At 37.6% G+C, this 19,076-nt stretch overlaps 1 protein-coding gene and 1 non-coding gene across 2 annotated transcripts; both read right to left on the bottom strand.

Annotated features, from left to right (window-relative positions):
- Window positions 1–399: 399 nt before the first annotated feature.
- On the bottom strand, window positions 400–482 carry trnal-uaa (transfer RNA leucine (anticodon UAA)). Its single transcript has one exon. It is a non-coding gene; the product is annotated as a tRNA-Leu (tRNA).
- Window positions 483–2,374: 1,892 nt separating this feature from the next.
- retreg2 (reticulophagy regulator family member 2) lies at window positions 2,375–18,537 on the bottom strand. Its single transcript, XM_022674879.2, has 9 exons — window positions 18,132–18,537; window positions 15,559–15,662; window positions 14,305–14,341; window positions 13,547–13,676; window positions 13,365–13,449; window positions 12,868–13,005; window positions 12,494–12,582; window positions 10,249–10,384; window positions 2,375–6,969 (listed from the first exon to the last, which is right to left on the bottom strand). The coding sequence occupies exons 1-9, from the start codon at window positions 18,365–18,367 to the stop codon at window positions 6,200–6,202; spliced, it is 1,725 nt and encodes a 574-aa protein (XP_022530600.1). The 5' UTR covers window positions 18,368–18,537; the 3' UTR covers window positions 2,375–6,199.
- Window positions 18,538–19,076: the final 539 nt, after the last annotated feature.

Raw genomic sequence — 19,076 nt, 5'->3', positions numbered from 1 at the left:
CAACAACTCCAGCGCACACTTTTATGCATTTTATGCACTTATATGATCTAGGCTAAGTGGAAACACGTTGAACGATTATTTCTGTAAGCCAATGAAATTGTCTGATTAATTGACTTTATTTTACCCAATTATGGCTTACTACAATGTGTACATAAAGGATATCTTAATAGTTGTCATTTCTATGCATCACCTCTAAGTGTCGCCAAATGACAAAAACACAATATATACGTACAAAAAAGGCGTACGCCCGATAAAAAAGTGTCGTGGGGGAACGCACTTTCTCACGTTCAAGTCAAATTTTGTACATCTGACCGTGAGCGTGAAATATGGTGAACGCTATGTTTTGTGCGTACCTTTAGTACATGAGGCCCCAGTCGTTTTTAAATGTAAAGAGAGCATTACCAGGAGTGGGGTTCGAACCCACGAGGGCATGCGCCCATTGGATCTTAAGTCCAACGCCTTAACCACTCGGCCATCCTGGTCTGCGCACTTAAATAATAATAATAATAATAATAATAATAATAATAATAATAATAATAATAATAATAATAATAATAATAATAATAATAATAATAATAATAATAATAATAATAACAACTCTGGATGCTGTGCTGTGTCCAGCCAATCAGGGAAGAGCAGGCTGCGACATCACAAAGACTTTAAACACAGAACAGGTGCTTTTCAAACACAGAAGAAAAGCTAAAAAATGTTGGAATATGGACTTATAAAACTATAGATCACAGTAAGGTTGATTAAAAAATGAAAATTTTTAAACTTTTTTATCACCTACTCCTTTTGCTTCATTTGAATTAAAAAATGTTACGGACACGCCCACACGCCGAGCTAAGAGATCCAGCACGTCAGATTGCATTGAAAAGTGCTAGTGAACATGTACCATTAACTTACATCTTTGAATGCAAGACAAGCAAGCGGATACTTTTGGCCATATATTGTATACTCCTTATGTTTTAGCTAAAGGGCTGTTCAGGTGCAGTTTAACATAGATAATTACTACAGCAAAAAAAAATCGCTATTCCGGCACATAGCACCTTCCTGCATGTACTTTCTAGCTCCGCCCCAGAAAACGTTGACCAATAAGAATGGACAATGTGCTTAAGTGGTTTGTTATGACACACTTTGATGCATTTTTTATTTTTTTGTTTCAAATCAAACCGAGGAGGAAAATGCTCCAAGTAAACAAACTCATCAACTGATTCAGATGAGAGAAAGTAATAGTAATCCAGACAGGATCAGTTCCTCAGGTGGTCCGGGGGTAATGTTGTCTTTTATGGGGGGTCCTCAACCATTTATGTGTTTTTCTCAGACATCCTCTGAGAAAATTACAGGCTGAATTACCTACTGTTTTTCGCTAACCTCTGTGTTGCTCTGGTAATTTTAGTCCAGTCTAGACGCACATCTCTAAGTTTCACCTCTGTTTTTTTTGTCCGCTGCTACGCACCGCAATTACACTTTAGGCTGGTTTCCATGGAGATTCACATAAACACAACAGTGAGTGGAAATGGAGGAGCTACTGAACCAATTCCTCACGTGACAACATGATGTCATGTGACTGAGAAAGAAAGGAAAAAAAAACTCACTGGTCCTCCTGTTTTTTCAGATGCAAGAGTTTTATCACTGAGTAGAAATGTGAAATATTTTTCATTGACGTCCCCCTGAGAAACTAATCCTTTCCAGATAGGGATCAAGACATTGTGGTAGTCCAGGTTTCTCACCACAACACCCCTGCAAGGTAACGTGACAGTGACTGGCTCTCTCACCAAGAGGTACTCTACACTAAAATGGTCACTGAGAGCCTTTTAATAGAGCAGCAAGGAAAGCAATTTAGTATGACCACACCTGTTGTCATTTACATATCTGTCTAAAACATAAAAGCATGCCAAGCTATCTGGATGCCTTATTTGTTTTGTCGTCAAGTATATTCTGTTTCTGCCTTATGATATGACAAATAAAGACAATGTCATGTAGTTCATTTTAAAGGAAAAGGCCATTCAACACTACATTTTGTTAAATTATGTGCCTTTTATCAATCAAGAAGCAGTGAAAGCATGGGCAGAACACGATTACTATTACACAAACATTCTTTGTAAATAGATTCAAAAACAAACCAGGTGTTTCCATTGTTTTTACAGAATCATGTGGTATCTACAGTGAAAGGGATTAAAATTTAAAAGAAAATAAAAAATAAAACAAGTTATAGTCCTTGAATCATATTGCTCCCTCTTATTTCAGCCAAATTTGCTTTGTACTCTTTTTAAAGCAGGGGTTAAATGCAACTCATGCTACAGCCAGCTAACAGCTTTCTATCTGCTGACAAAACCGGGATTTTTAATAGTCAATCTTTTGTTACCACAACTAAAATGGTCCTCTGGAGAAGTTGTTTATTTCAAAAAAATGCTCACTTAACATAAACATGGTTTAATTCTGACCTTAGATGCAATCAATAAGCCAATAGATGTCTAATCCAATATGGGTTCCGATATGCTAGGCTAATGGTGCTAACCAACACTAGACTTGTCACATATAGAGATAAATATATTTCAAAATATTTTTTATTTTCCATTTCTTTTCTTTGAAATCTATGGTTGAAGCCCCATCCACACGTATAAGGATATTGTTAAAAACATTTTTATTGAAAATATTTATTTCTCTGCACACAGACAAATAAAAAAACTCATTGCAAGAGCATGTTAGCCCGGTATGGGGTGATAGTACCTCACAAAACAAGAAGTCAAAACACCACAAAGGAAGAAAACAGGAAAACAGGTTTAAGGTTTAATCCCAAATTACACACTACTACATATCTACATACAAGTAGTGCACTATGCAAGTCAAGAATTTACAGATTCTCATTATGTTATATGTAGTAGAACCGTAATCTAGAGCATTCTGTGTGTAGAGGTTGTAGTTTTACTTCATTACTTCATAGACGTATTTCATTCACTATATAGGGAGTAAGGAGGTGTTCGAGATTCAGCCAAAAACAAGCATGCATTGGGACATCAGCTTAATCTAAAAGCTCCATTCCTAACGTTTTTTCACAAACCGAAATGACTGACAAAAACTTCCTTTTTTTATATCCAGATACGTGGGGACTGGGCCTGTGGTGGGAATTGATAGAGATGAGACTGGTGACTTTGAAATTCCAGTCTTTGTAAGGAACCTTTGCCCACCATTTCCTGTTCCAAGCTACAGAAGCAAACTTCAGATATCAGACATGTGTTGGCTGATTTACTGTATCTGAGGTCACTGACAAATCACTTCAATTAATTTAGTCAAAAACTGCTCCTTCAAGTCCCGTTACAACAGCAACAAAATGCACACAAAGCGTGAGCTAACTAGATAAGAAAACTGTAGCCAACAAAATGTGACTGTGTACAGATTACAGGAACTTTGTGGAAGCTTCTAGAAAAGAAAACGAAAAACATCCTTAAGAGCTCTGGTTTAAAACACCACTTCATTTCAAAGATATCCCAAGGTTTTTGAGGCTTTCGGGCACTTCAAAAAAGAGGGAAATGTAACCCTTAACTCAACCCATAACTCTCAAAACTGCAACATGTAAAACTTGATGGTGAAATATATAACTGAACATAACAGATCAGTGATGATAGGTGCTCAACAGATGTTTTGAATTTTTTTTGAAAACTAATATAAATCAAATGATTATACAGACTTTGAAGACAATCAGGTACATCCAGTTAGACTTTACAAACAACCAATCTGACATGTTAATTACAAATAAAAAGGACAAAAAAAAGAAACAAAAAAGAACAAATGTTACAATGTTCCAGTGTGTGGGCTTCTCTTAAATGGTTAATTATAATGCCTGTAAAGATTCAGAATGAAAACGAAACAAAAGTGCATCCATCCTCTCCGGTCCACGCTGGGCATTAAATGCAACCAGCATGAATGGGAAAAATGAACTGCAAATGGGCAATCTCTGTATTGTTCACATTTTGTGTGAAATTTCATAAGTGCTTAATATATCACCAAGACACACAACCATTAAAAGAAATTGTACATGATGTGTGTGGTTTCATACTTTTATAATTCTGTTTTCCCCATGTTACTTTCACTTCCAATATTTTAATTGTGCAATATCTGGAAAAAAAAAAGCCAAATTGTTCTAGAATGTAAAAATCCATTTCCCATATTCAACAAGGCATACGTACGTTACTGTAGATTATTACTTTATACCAAATCAATATTTAAAAATAAAAAAGCAGCATATATATATTAACATGGCTATAAAACAAAACATTTCTTTACCACTATAAATATAATATCTTTGAGTGCTAATGTCTGCCATTATACGTGCAGAAATTCAGCCTGGGTGGCTGCTCAGCTACTTGGCTGCATGCACCAAGTTTTGTTTTAGAAAAAAAACGAAAAAAAAAAAAAAACAATCTTCCTTTTCTTGAGCCAGACTAGGAATTGGGCCCAAATTAGACATTATATAGGGAAGTATTTCAGCTGCTTTTCTCTGTAATGGTGTTATTTTCCTCTGCATGGTGCCTACACAAGTTCCTCCCAAAACTTAGCTGGGAAAAAAAAACTCTGTCACTACTAAACACTAACAATAGGGACTGCTGATGGTAATAGTATTTTAGGCTTTTTGGTAGTGGCTTCTTTGTGTATGTCAACGATAAGGAATCTGATATGAACAATGTAAAAGCCACAGGAAAACTGCCTATGATGCCCACAACGGACATCAGCACCTAAATGCATTTAAAGAATACATGTTACCCGATACATCTATAATATACTGGATAATGAACATCAGTTAGTGACAGATGCTGTAAAAAATATATACTGAATGTATATAGAAATCATTTGTTATTTTGATACACAGCTCTGGGAAAAATGAGACCACTTAAAAATTATGAGTTTCTTTGATTATCAAATTTGAAAACCTCTGGAATATAATCAAGAGGAAGATGGATGATCACAAGCCATCACACCAAACTGAACTGCTTGAATTTTTGCACCAGGAGTGAGCAGCATAAAGTTATCCAAAAGCAGTGTGTAAGACTGGTGGAGAAGAACACCCCAAGATACATGAGAACTGTGATTAAAAAACAGGGTTATTCCACCAAATACTGATTTCTGAACTCATAAAATTTTATGAATATGAACTTGTTTTCTTTGCATTCTCTCAAGTCTGAAAGCTCTGCCTCTTTTTCATTTTCTGCAAATAATTGCTCTGAATGACAATATTTTTATTTGGAATTTGGGAGAAATGTTGTCCGTAGTTTACAGAATGAAACAATGTTTATTTTACTCAAACATATATGGTCTCAATTTTTCCCAGAGCTGTATATTCATATAGATACTCTATATGATATAAACACTGTCAAGCCCTTTTAAACTCCACGTTTTACTCCCAATCTGGTTTGCTTGGAACCACAAGTAAGCACATATGAAAAAAAGTATCAGGCACCAAATTTGCATCAAGCAGTGTAGACACCATGCAAAGGAAAAGCACCTAACTCAAGTCTCTGATCAAGACCAGCCAATAGGTGAAGAGCTAACAAACCTTCCTATTAGGCAATCGTTCTTTTTTATCACTGACTGTACAACCTTGTGAAATCTTCCCACAGTTGCTTGTGAACTCCTGCAGTGTGGATTTCACTCATGGTTAGCCGGGAGTGGTAAACAGGACTGCCCTTGCTGAGGCAGAAGCATGACGTAATCATAGAAGCATAAAGCAAGACTGGCCTGTGTACTGAATCTTAGATCTAAGAAGATGTGATAGAAATAATATGGCCTTGAAGTTTAATTCTAGAGTCTAGAATACATACAGACATACGTACATACATACAATATATCATAATTTATTAATCTTGTTTTCAGAAAGAGATCAACTCCACCAGTCCAAATAATTGTAGTTATTGGGCATGGAAAAAATTACCCCTGCTCAGACTCCAAAAGTTATGCACCACTAAATTTAGAATTTCTTTTTTTTTTTTGAGTGTGGTTTGTTTGGTTTACCAGTTTTCAAAACCAAAGAAAGTAACAAAACAAACAAAACAAAGAAATCAGTCAGTCACAGTGATTTCAACCCAATAAAACACAAATAGCAGAAAGGACAGACCCTTTCATAAAGCATATTTATATATATATGTCAGTGTATGGTATATACATCTACATGGGCTATAAATAAAAGGGACAGTTTAGTAAGCTAGGACTCTTGCTGGTCAGCCTGCTGTTGTTGGCTGCTTGGAGGCGTGTCCGTTGCTAACGGGCCGCCCCCACCCGTTCCCTGTCTGTCGAAACCCAGGCCCAGCCCTTCATCCATCTGTTCCAGTTCACTTTGGTCCAGAAGTTCAAAGTCCTCCTCCTCTGCAGGCACAAGCGTTACGTCCGGCTGCTCCTCGGTGCTGACTTCGGCGGTTACATCCACGTCCTCGTCACTCGCCTCTTGAGCCACAGGTGACTCGAGTGGCGAATCGAGGGGCGACTCTATCGGACAAGGCGGCGTCTCGGTTGGGAGGAACTCTGCCATGGAAGGCGCCTCGCTGGCCTCTGTGGAGCGCAAAAGGGCTGAAAGAGTGTTCTGTACCACAGTGGAGATGGCTGTGCTCACAATCTCTTCACTGAGAGCTTCCAGGGACCGGGGAGGTGCTTGCGTGACCCGTGACGCTCCACCTCCTTGGTCCCCGTGTCCGGGCGAACTCCTGTCGGCCCCGGATGATCGTCCGTGTCCGTTGAAGTGCGTGTTGACAAAGTGTAGAGGGGATGCCAAGTGCTGAATGAGGAGGCTGGTGGGGCTTTGGGAGTCCTCTTGGTGCTCTGAGCTGGAGCCCTCAGACCGACCAGACCCAAGCACACCCAGGGGAAAGTGAAACAGACCAGGTTCAATAGATGGGAATTCATCCACTGAGGGGAACTCTGGTAGGTCCCTGGAGAAACTCTCCTCAGGTTCACTGTGAACACTCTGCTGGTCCAAGTCTGCAAGAGCAGAAAACGAGAAAAAACCTCAGTGAAGCTGGCCCCTCATATCATTAGAAATGAAATAAAAATATTTCCATTGGTTAGTGCTACGTTTGTGCTGGTTTGTGCAGCAAAAATTAACGTTTGTGCTGTTATCGTTTTTGAGATATTAAACATTTAATTTTCTCACCTGTTATGTAACCCAGCCCCTCATTTGTGGCCAAATCGCACCAAAGTGGTCTCATTGGTTAGTGCTACGTTTCTGCTGGTTTGTGCAGCAAAAATTAACGTTTGTGCTGTTATCATTATTGAGATATTAAACATTATATTTACTGTTATTGAGATATTAAACATTATATTTACTGTTATCGTTATTGAAATATTTAACATAATAGGTCTTACCTGTTATGTAACACAGCCCCTCATCTGTGGCTAAATTGTACCAAAGTGGTCTCATTGGTTAGTGAGTGAATATGAGGGTGGTGATGGGGTGGAGGCGGGTGCGAGGTCGAAATCATGTAGGTGAGCACCTGGAAGGTATATATATATATATATATATATATATATATAGGACCAGGGGGAGGAGTTCGGGAAATTGAGGCGTGGTTCATATCCCAAAATTTTGTTAATTCTTAACAACACTTAAATTATGGGCTTTATTGGGGGGCTGGGTAATGCCACCCATTAAATATTTTTTTTATCCAATAACTCTAATAACTAAATTGCACAAATATTTATTCTAATAGCACAAACCAGCACAAACACAGCAGTAGAAACACAACACCACTTTGATGAAATCTGGCTTTAGATGAGGGGCTGTGTTACATAAAAGGGAATAAATTAAATAGTTAAATATTTCAATAACGATAACAGTAAATATAATATTTAATATCTCAATAACGATAACAGTAAATATCATATTTAATATCTCAATAGCGATAACAGCACAAACGTTAATTTTTACTGCACAAACCAGCCCAAACGTAGCACTAACCAATGAGACCACTTTGGTGTGATTCAGCCACAAATAAGGGGCTGTGTTACATAACTGGTAAGAAATTAAATGTTTAATATCTCAAAAACAGTAAATATAATGTTTAATATCTCAAAAATGCTAACAGCACAAACGCTATTTTTTGCTGCACAAACCAGCACAAACGTAGCACTAACCAATGAGACCACTTTGGTAAAACTTAGCCACAGATGAGGGGCTGTGTTACATAACAGGTAAGACCTATTATGTTAAATATTTCAATAACGATAACAGTAAATATAATGTTTAATATCTCAATAAATGATAACAGCACAAACGCTAATTTTTGCTGCACAAACCAGCACAAACGTAGCACTAACCAATGGAAATATTTTTATTCCATTTCTGATTATATGAGGGGCCAGCTTCACACCTATTCAATATTCTTTTTCCTAATAAATTAAAAACGAAAACAGCACAAATGTTCATTTTTGCTGCACAAACCAGTACAAACGTAGCACTAACCAATGAGACCACTTTGGTGCAATTTAGTCACAAATAAGGGGCTGTGTTACATAACAGGTCAGAAATTAAATGCTTAATATCTCAATAACAGTAAATATAATGTTTAATATCTCAATAATGATAACAGAACAAACGTTAATTTTTGCTGCACAAACCAGCACAAACGTAGCACTAACCAATGGAAATATTTTTATTCCATTTCTGATTAGATGAGGGGCCAGCTTCACACCTATTCAATATTTTTTTTCCTAATAATTAAATAACAATAACAGCACAAATGTTCATTTTTGCTGCACAAACCAGCATAAACGTAGCACTAACCAATGAGACCACTTTGGTGCAATTTAGCCACAGATCAGGGGCTGTGTTACATAACAGGTCAGAAATTAAATGTTTAATATCTCAATAATGATAACAGCACAAACGTAGCACTAACCAATGGAAATATTTTTATTTCATTTCTAATGATATGAGGGGCCAGCTTCACTGAGGTCGAGAAAAAGGTGTGATATTCAATTTTTAAAGCAAAAACAACTCAGCAAATATTCTAATGTTTGCAATCGGCTTAAGAACATTTAGAGAACCAATAAATCACCATGAATGAAATTTATGAACGAAAATCCAGTGACTGGAAGCAAAACAGATCGCTACTCTCATTTTAGCACTGCCCCATACATAGTATTTAAGGACCGTTGCTCACTATATAGCACAGGACCATCATCTTTTTTCTCCAAATTCAATTCATTAAGGCCTACTGGCACGTTTAAGGAATCAGGTGGGCTTAACGAAGCAGTGTGCTGAAGGCAGCAATGTTTTGGATGATCAGGACTGGAGTCTGTCACGTGAAATGGCAAGAAAAACACATTAACCTGCATTGGTATTTAACAGTTAGGCAAATAAGCTATCATTGGTTGACTGAAGGTGCTAAATTCTATTTCAAGCCAATTGACTTTTTGGAAATAAAGTCAGTCCTTGTTTCAATGTTTCAGTAGCTCTCAAGCCTGTTTGCATGCTGGAGATTCTACTCAGCCCTGCTTCTGATTCAGAAAGAAACATGCAGGAAATATGACATCAGATTATATTTCCTTTGCACACAAGTTTTTTTTTTTTACCTTGAAGAGATTAAAAAGCTTAATTTTCAGTGACCAACCAAAGAGTTTTCATGTGAAAAAGACAAAAACAAAAACAACAACAAAAAAAAAACTACTCAAACCAACATTTTTGAATATCCAGATATACATATAAATCAGGTTTCACTGGCACAAAGACATTAGCAGCACATCCTTTCGGTCCTGTGAGGTGGGGACCCCATGGTTATCAGTTATTTCTGAAGATAATCACACAGTGAAATCAATCTTTCAATCAAAAAGTTTGTCTGTTGTGAGTGTTCGTGAACCTAAAAAATGCAATATATTCAGCTTCACTAGCGATCATTCCTCCATTAATACTCTCATTTAAACACAGTAACTCAGCACATTACAATATTCTAATAAAAAAAAAACATCAAAACTACCCTGAGATATTATAATACAGTAAAAAAAAAACATGATCTTAATTATGATTAAATCACAGAACTGTTGTTTTATGACTTTTAAGCTTGTCTATTAAAAAAATTAAAAATGAACATTAGCATTTATATGGCTATTTAGTACCATTTTATTATGTTCTAAAAATTGTTTTGATACCGTTGTTTCAATAATATTTTTTTACTTCACTGCCAAAGTATTAGATCGGGACTTGGTATCAGCTGATACTTTACATCAATTGACATCAATTGAGCATAGATGTGTAAAAAGTACCTTCAGAAACATCTGTGAGCTGTGGTGTAGTAGCTCTAGACACAGAGAAGCCCCCACTCTCCAATATAGAAGCCTCCTCGTCAGACAGCTCTGAATCTGTGATGGCCATGGCAAGGGCCGTGGTCTTCACGTCCACCTGAGCATGAACAAAGCAACCAGTCAGCCAATAGAACGTAAATAAGACATCACACACACAGCAATTAGTGTAGAGACAATATTGCAGTCACTGTGTGTACTGTACCAGACATGCAACAGAGGAATCACAATCTGTCCAGACGTACAGAAGTGCCGTATTTTTCAGACTATAAATTGCACTGGATTATAAGGTGCATTAAGCGACACTAGTTAGGATGCCTACATCGAAGTGCGCAAGGGTGTCGCCATGTTTCCCTTCTAATGGGGAAGCGCCTAAGTGAACAAAACTAATTCTTAAAAAAAAACAAAAAAAAACATTCTTTTAAAAGTCAAACAAGCGCTGGATTTTATTCAACAAAGATTTATCTCCTGAAAACCGTTTATTTGGTAAGTAAAGCGTTTCCGTTTATTTACAATGAGCTAGGGCTGAACGATTAATTGCATTTGCGATTATCTTGCGATATTTTAAAATGAGATTCTCTAACCGCACAGGCTGCGATTTGACTGGTCACGTGACTTGGGAGCGAGCCGAGCTGAGGAAGAGCGGAGCAAACCCGAGCAGGAGGCAGGGAGGTGGAGAAGTGAAGTCAACACAGCGCACTTTCACACCAGCACTGTTTGGTCTGGTTAAATCGAACTCTGGTCCGTTTGTAACTTTAGTGCGGTTCGATTGAGCAGGTGTGAAAACAGTAATCGCACTCGGGTGCGGATCAAAAGAACCGAACCGAGACCAGCTAGAGGAGGTGGATAACGTTAATTACCACAGCTGTGAACAAACACTGTCTCCATGCTCGCGACGTCTGCGCTGTATTCACCGCTCACAGCCGCGTGACTCTGTTTATTATGTATAAATCTGCGCTGCACGTAGAAACACAAAATCTTCTCGCTGTATTTACTTTTTTCGTATATTTATATTTAACGTACTCCCGTGTCAGACAGCTCTGACCAATCAGAGGACACAGGCTGCTCGCGTGGTTTATTGATGCGCATTTTGGTGAGTTTACATTTATGCCTATGTGAAAGCAGACCGAACAGAGCGAGAAAGCGCTCCAAGTAAACAAACTCATTAACTGATTCAGACCAGAGAAATGAACTACAGGTGTGAAAACGCCCAAAAAAAAAACATCACAAAGCCTCGTATGGTATTTGCAAGGCTAAAATGCCAACGACCAATGCTGCATCCTCAAATACAGAAAATAACGAGTTGGTTAAAGCAGATTCTCTTTATGTTTTTTGCACTTTATTTTTTTATGATGTTACTAGCTGGAGAGCAGTAACTTTAATTTTTTATATCTATTTTTTCTATAAAAAAATGGTGAAAAGGAAAAGCTATTTATATATTTATTTTTCTATAAAAAAAAAAACAAATGGTGAAAAGGAAAAGCATAGATTTGTTTGCTTTATTGTTATCTGTGCTTTAAATAAATCTGACATTGTTTATTATTAAACAAATTGATTTATTGCTTCTGTTTGTTGAAAAATACTTGAGAAGACATTAAAAAAATCGCATTTTAAATCGCAATTGCAATTTATAGATAAAAAATTGCAATTAGATTATTTTCCAAAATCGTTCAGCCCTACAATGAGCTTAGAATCCCAGCATTTTGTCCAAGGGTGAGCATAGCCAGCCGCGGTTTGCAGGGCTAGCCAGCCACGGTTAGCAGGGCTAGCCAGCCGCGGTTAGCAGGGCTAGCCAGCCACGGTTAGTAGCACTACTCAATTTCGGCTAGCAGTATAGCCAGCCCAGGTTAGCAGCGCTACCCAGCCCTAATTAACAGCACAAGCCAGCCCCGGTTCGCAGAATTAGCCAGTCCCAGTTACAATTTTACAGCACTACCCACAGCCCCTGTTAGCAGCGCTACCCAGCCCCGGTTAGCAGCGTTAACTCCCTTATACTCTGTAAATTACTGGATTAGTTTTACTGCTCCTTACAACCTGACCAGCAGAATGCATACATAAAGTGCACTGACGATTATTGATCAAATTAAAGGATTTTAGGTGCGCCTTATAGTCTGAAAAATACGAAAAGATTTTTATATTTTTAAACCATAATCAAGCTACAACATGGCTTGCTGCGACATTACAATGCGGTAGAATGGGGTTTACTCACAGTGGGAGCGAAACAGGAGAGCTCCTCCTCACTCTCACTCTCCGTTTCTGCCCTCGGCTCATCTCCTTCATCCTGCTCTTTCTTCACCTCTGTAATGAACACATACTTCATAAGAGAATGGCATGAAAAAAATATATATTAAAAAGGGACAAATTTTGCCTGGGCAGAAACCTGAAAAGAACAAAGATGCTGTTAGTTAAAAATATCATGCAAGGGGTCAAACTATAGCACCGAATGGAGAAATATTACTTTTGATGGCAGCATAAATGTATGTAAACGGAGTACCAATGCTGTTAGTGGGTGCATGAACAGCAGAGAAGTAACTGATCTAATATTATGAGACAAGTTGGAGGCATTAAGGAGGACACGCTCACTTCTTTTGTCATGCTTGCGGAGCTGTGCGTCTCCCTTCATGCTGTAGTCCAGCTTCATTAGGATGGGCTCCAACCCCGTGTACATTTTCTGGATCAGCTCGTGGTACACAACCAGAGGCCACAACAAGACGCTCAGCACTACAAAAAACAACATTCAAAGAAACATGGATAATTAAACTTTCCACATCTGTCAAAACACTTACCAAAAAGTGCCCATTAAAAAGAGAGACACATGCAAATGCAAAGCTACTATTACTGTCTCAGAATTGGATATATTGTGATTACAAACTGTGCCTGAACAGCCATTTAAATGGATAAAAAATACTGTGGTGAAAACACCCTATAAACTTTTACTACTCCTTCTTTATTACAAACATGATTATTTATGTAACCAAAAACTGGTTATTTGATATTATTGCTTAAAGGACCCTATGAACTATCTTGATTTTTAAAGAGTGTATGCCAAAAGAGGTAATGCAAACCCAAGAGTTACTTACATATAATATAGGAGATCATGACTCCAGGTACATAGTGGCCAACCACAGCCAGCATGAGGCACCCCGAGCATGTCATTGCACAAAACTAAAATGAAAAAAGAAAAACAGAAAGCCCTTGAGAAATATGCACAATATGATGCACCATAATCACAGAATTGTTTGCGGTCATTGTTTTTTCTCACCTTGCCGTGATTCTGCCGCTTGAACTGAAGCATCTCTTGGACATAGAGACTACAGGTAAGATAGCTCTCAGCAAGATGATGACTCAATTCAGCCACACTTAAAAGCCTGGGTTGGACGCTCATGCTTTCTCTGTATCACAAATATACAGAACAGGAATCAGATTTTACTATTTATTAATGCTACTGAGAATGTAATCACCAAATACAAACAGCAATACATACACTAAATTAAATTTAAATTAAAATTTACACAAAATATTTTTTTTTTTATCTTTACATCAAGACTGCAATTGTATGGTTTTATACTACAGTACAGTATTTTAGAACTCTTCCTATTGTTGCTATTCTTCTTCTTATTATTATTATTGTAGCTATACCTTAAAGGAATGAAAAGGGCATACTTAGATTGAACAAAAGTGTTTATTTAGTTAAAGCTCAAAACAATATATTAATGGAATTGTGTACAATATCTCCCCTAGAAATAAATAAATACATAAGAAAGCTGCCTGTGAGGTGAAGCTCCTTGATCCATTTTACAGCTAATTTCATTATAGAGTAATCCGCTAAATTTCTTCATTAATCTATTGACTGTTTGGGTTTTTAACTCAGAAAAAAGTAACAAATTGGTGGGATTCTGTTTGGTTGTACTTTATTCAAATGTCTTTATTAAGCAAATGTAAATGCTAAGAAAAATAACTTACAGTAATATTGCTGCAACCCTCCTTCATACAGTTCTGATTTAAAAAACACAAACCTACCTTTCTATGACCACGACAGGCACCTCTGGATGCCGCACTATGGGAAAAGAGAAGACAAGTTAAATAATTCTGCTGCGATACAACGCTGATATAAAGGGTTTATTACTCATCTGCATGGAAATTAGCAACAGACAGGGGACAGCACTATTTTATAGGTGAAAACACAATGCTACACTCTCTGGGCTTTTTTCATTATAAATAGACTCTGTTTACACCTAGTAATTTAATACATCATGTGTATCAGGATTGTATCTGGATTTGGCTAGACCACAAAAAAGTGCAAACAGTGAGTAAGTGTAAACAGAGAACCAAAAAATAAAAATTTTAACATATGCTTAAGCAGCCTTATGCTACAGCAATATAAAACTAAATAAAAAACCTCTCCAAAACACTACGATAAAACAACTAAAACACCTACCAGTACAACCACAAAACCAGTATATATAAAAAAAAAAAAAAAAAAAAAAAAACATAATTCACCCCACACAGACACCAGGTTTCAATTAGACCGTAGACACGTTTTCTACCAAGTGCGAAGGCATACGGTTACAATATTACTAATGTACAATACAGACACTAAATCACATGACAGAACTCTGTGTAAACAGAGTCTTAAATAACCATGGGGTAATTTCTCTTATTGGTTGGGGAATTCTGACCCTAAATGTGTTGGTCCTGCTAATGGACTGATTTGTTGTTGCTAACTCCTTCCAATCAGGAGGGTTAATGCTTTATTAATTACTGTGTGCCAGCATATATATTTGTGTATATTTTGTGAATAAAGCTGCTTTAACAGTGAACATGGAAAATTTGCTGCTGTCCTTTCAAACACAGTGTTTTCAATGGAATGAGCAGCGCAGATGTCCAAGTAGTAAACGGAGTAGCGCGGCTGTGAGCAGTGAACGCTGCACATGCAAGGTACAAATGGAGTCTATTTTACAAGGACCAAATAGTGCTGGTGTTAATCTAAAGTTACAGTAGATAGAAAAAAACATCACCAGTGTCATCTGTTGCACAATGTGCACCTATTTCTTCATCTGCTTTTTATTGGGTGACATTAGCTTGCCTCATCTTCATGTCATTGGTCTAAAATCTCAAACCATCCAAAAAAAAGACCTTTACCTTGCAACCGATCAGCAAAATGACCATGGTTCACACACACACACACACACACACACACACACACACACACACACACACACACACACACACACACAGAGATTGCTAGACAGATACAGAGCTCAGAGTGTTTACCAGTGATCTGAGGCAGCTTGTCTTTCCATCTTTCCAGCAAAGTCAAGACAAGCAGAGACACGCTCAAAAGGAACAAGGGTCGTAAGGACGTGGAGGACAGCAACCTACAGCACACAAACGCATACTTTTATCATAAGACACAGACAAGTTTTTCTTGAAAATGTTGCTGTAACACTAAAAAGATAAAACACTGCTGCTGTGAGGAGGATTTGATTGCACTGGCTTAAGTAAGGAAAGGTGGTGCAGGAGTAGTTCTGGTACTCCTACTCGATCCAAAGGAATTGGGTGGAGCGCTATTACTGTCTCCACTGCCCAATGCTTGGAGCTTGGAATTGGGCATTTTGGGCAATGCAGGAACACCCCTTGGACCTGGCAACAGGTTGTTGCAGGGTCTACAGCACCAACTAATTGGATTTTTTTTAGATTCTACTGATTTAAGAAATTAATATACAGATTATATAGCAACTATTTTAACAAAGTAACATATCAAAACAAAAAAGTGCAATACAAGCATACCAATGAGGGTACAGTGTGGAATTTTTGGTAAAGGTTTTGAGCTGCCCAGCGCAAGCATTTTGTTAATCTTCCATGGAAAATCAAAGAATTGAGAGAGTGTTTATGCCTGCATAAAAATGGGAAGATTGCTGTCCAAAGAAAAAAAGTATCTCAAATACAGCAACTGTACAGGAGAGACAAAAGCTTCTTAACTTTTCAATGAAAATATTTTTTTTTTTTTAGAAAGACTATATATTGGTCCATTCAGCAAGATTTTTTTGACACAATTAATGGGACAGGTACTGTGTTCAAATTATGTAGTAACTAAAAATAGAAAAAAAAAAAAGATACTTATTTTTCATTGGACAGTGATGATATTTAATATACAGTGGAATATAGTTTGGGAAAACTTGTTTGTAAACCTGTGCTTAAAGGAAGTTAAAATTGTAATTAAATTGCAAATAAATCTTAATCAGAAACTTCACTTCTTAGAGTTGTCTATAGCTACTTGGTTCTACATAATGGAAATGTTTGGCCTTTAGAGTTTTGTGTTTATGGTCATGTGAACAGACTCTGATGTCAAACACTTGACATTTTGATATTATATTAAAATATAAGCAAGTCCAACAACGAGGAAAAACTGCAAAAAAGGGAAAATGTTGCCATTTTTTATTTTATTGCTTAAATACATTTGAAGGCAAATGTTTGAGAAGATCTAAAGGCGTTATGTATAGTTTGCTAAGCTAATAGTTTACCTTGGGTATCTTTAGATAACTCAAGCAGTTACATTGTTTGGCTATTTTTTCCACCTCTGCCTACCTAACTAGATACTAGATATCTAGAGTGTGAGGGGTTTGTATAGTGTATTGGTCCGAGTTAAGAATAGTTAAGTAATGAGACAGTTCACTCATCATTAGCCACATAATTTAGCTAGATATACAGAGCTGAAAAAATAAAAGACCACTTAAAAATGATGAGTTTCTTTGATTTTACCAAATTAAAAAACCTCTGGAATATAATAAAGAGGAAGATGGATGATCACAAGCCATCAAACCAATCTGAACTACTTGAATTTTTGCACCAGGAGTGGCGTAAAGTCATCCAAAAGCAGTGTGTAAGACTGGTGGAGGAGAACATGCCAAGATGCACTGTTAAAACTGTTAAAATCCAGGGTTATTCCACCAAACATTGATTTCTGAATTCTAAAAACTTTATGAATATGAACTTGTTTTCTTTGCATCATTTGAGGTCTGAAAGCTCTGCATCTTTTTTGTTATTTTATTTCTCATTTCCTGCAAATAAATGCTCTAAATAACTTATTTTTATTTGGGATTTGGGAGAAATGAATATAGAATAAAAACAACAATGTTCATTTTACTCAAACATATACCTATAAATAGCAAAATTAAAGAAACTGATCCAGAACCTGAAGTAGTCTCTTATTTTTTTCGAGAGCTGTGCAACTATATAAACACAGGGAGCTTAAAGGCGTGAGAGTTTCTGATTTTGAACTTAATTTAAACATGTAATCAGAGAACAGATAAAGGTTGTCAGTTTAAAATTTAGCTAATCTAAAAGTGAGCCAATTAACGTTAACTAATTTAAGGGAAATATTGAGGATATTAGCTGAGCAGTTCCAGTCTGACAGCTTGTCAACTAACGCTAGGTAGCTAACCGCTAAGCTAAGCTAGCTACGTTAGTTCGTAAGCAGTGCAGCTAAGCTAACGCTAAGTTAGCCAGCTAGCTAACACCCAGTATTGAGGATTAAGCGCTGCAGCTATAATTTGATAATAAAATGTGACAGCGGCAACGCTAGCCTAGCTTAGCTAAGATAACTATAAGATAACTATCTTAGCTGGTTAGCTAACGCTAGTCAGCTAGCTAACGTTTTACGGCGACGGTTAAAAACAATAAACACAGTCCTCAAAAACGAATAAACGGTTTTTAAGGCTTTATAAAAAACGACAACAACATTCAACATGTTTAATAACGACCGCTGTCCGTTCAGAAAACGTTCACTAACTGTCAGGCTCGTTAAACCTGTGAATATTGTAGCAGTTGTTAGTTATTATCGTTACCAGAAGGCGGTGTTGAGCGCCAGCGCCACGGCTCCGCTGCGCACGGGCCTCTCCCACACCAGCAGGCGCTGCAGGCCGAGCACAGCCGCTTCATGCGGGCTCAGCCAGGCCTGCAGCCTCCGCCGCAGCCGCGCCAGCTCCGGGTCTCCCGGCTCCGCTCCGCCCGGGAACAGCTCCTCCAGGCCGACCGAAGAGGTGGAAAGCGAGGGGCGTCTGGCCTCCTCCCCGCTCGCCATGTTTATGCTGGGCTCGCTGATGGCGGCGGCGCTGCTGTTTCCGTTTTTCTGTCCGCCTCGCCGCTCTCCGTCTGTTGTGGTGCGCAGCTGACAGGGGCGGGGCCACGGGGCGCGTGCGCCTCTCACCTCACGGATTAAAGAGCGCGAGCGGGGGGAAAACAGCTCTACATGTTGTGGTAAGATAAAAAAAAACCTATATAACGTTATATATACAGCTCTGGAAAAAATAAAAATTCAGTTTCTGTATCAGTTTCTCTGATTTTGCTATTTATAGGCATATGTTTAAGTAAAATGAACATTGTTGTTTTATTCTATAAACTACGGACATTTCTCACAATTTCCAAATAAAAATAGTCATTTAGAGCATTTATTTGCAGAAAATTAAAAATGGCTGAAATAAAAAAAAAGATGAAAAGCAAAGAAAACAAGTTAATTTCCTAAAGTTTTAAGAGTTCAGAAGTTAATATTTTGTGAAATAACCCTGTTTTTTAATCAAAGTTTAATCACAGTTGGCACGTTCTTCTCCACCAGCCTTACACACTGCTTTTGGATAATTTTGTCACTCCTTGTGCAAATGGAAGCCTTGTTTGTCTATTTATTTATTTTCTGTAATATTGTAATAGGTATTCTTTTTCAAGTTAGTGGAATCTGATTGGAAAGTGATTACATTTAATTGTGGCACAAATACAGCGCTGCTCCTAGACGAAAG

This window comes from Astyanax mexicanus, chromosome 21, assembly GCF_023375975.1.
Source record: "Astyanax mexicanus isolate ESR-SI-001 chromosome 21, AstMex3_surface, whole genome shotgun sequence".
Classification (NCBI taxonomy): domain Eukaryota; kingdom Metazoa; phylum Chordata; class Actinopteri; order Characiformes; family Acestrorhamphidae; genus Astyanax; species Astyanax mexicanus.
This window is presented reverse-complemented; position numbering and strand designations above follow the sequence as displayed.

Coding starts and splice junctions, on each gene's coding strand:
- retreg2 (XM_022674879.2), bottom strand. CDS start 18,367: ATGGCGAGCGGGGAGGAGGCCAGACGCCCCTCGCTTTCCACCTCTTCG. Junction 13,677..14,304: donor CCTGTCGTGGTCATAGAAAG/GTAGGTTTGTGT, acceptor TTTGTGATACAG/AGAAAGCATGAGCGTCCAAC. Junction 13,450..13,546: donor AGCGGCAGAATCACGGCAAG/GTGAGAAAAAAC, acceptor TTTTCATTTTAG/TTTTGTGCAATGACATGCTC.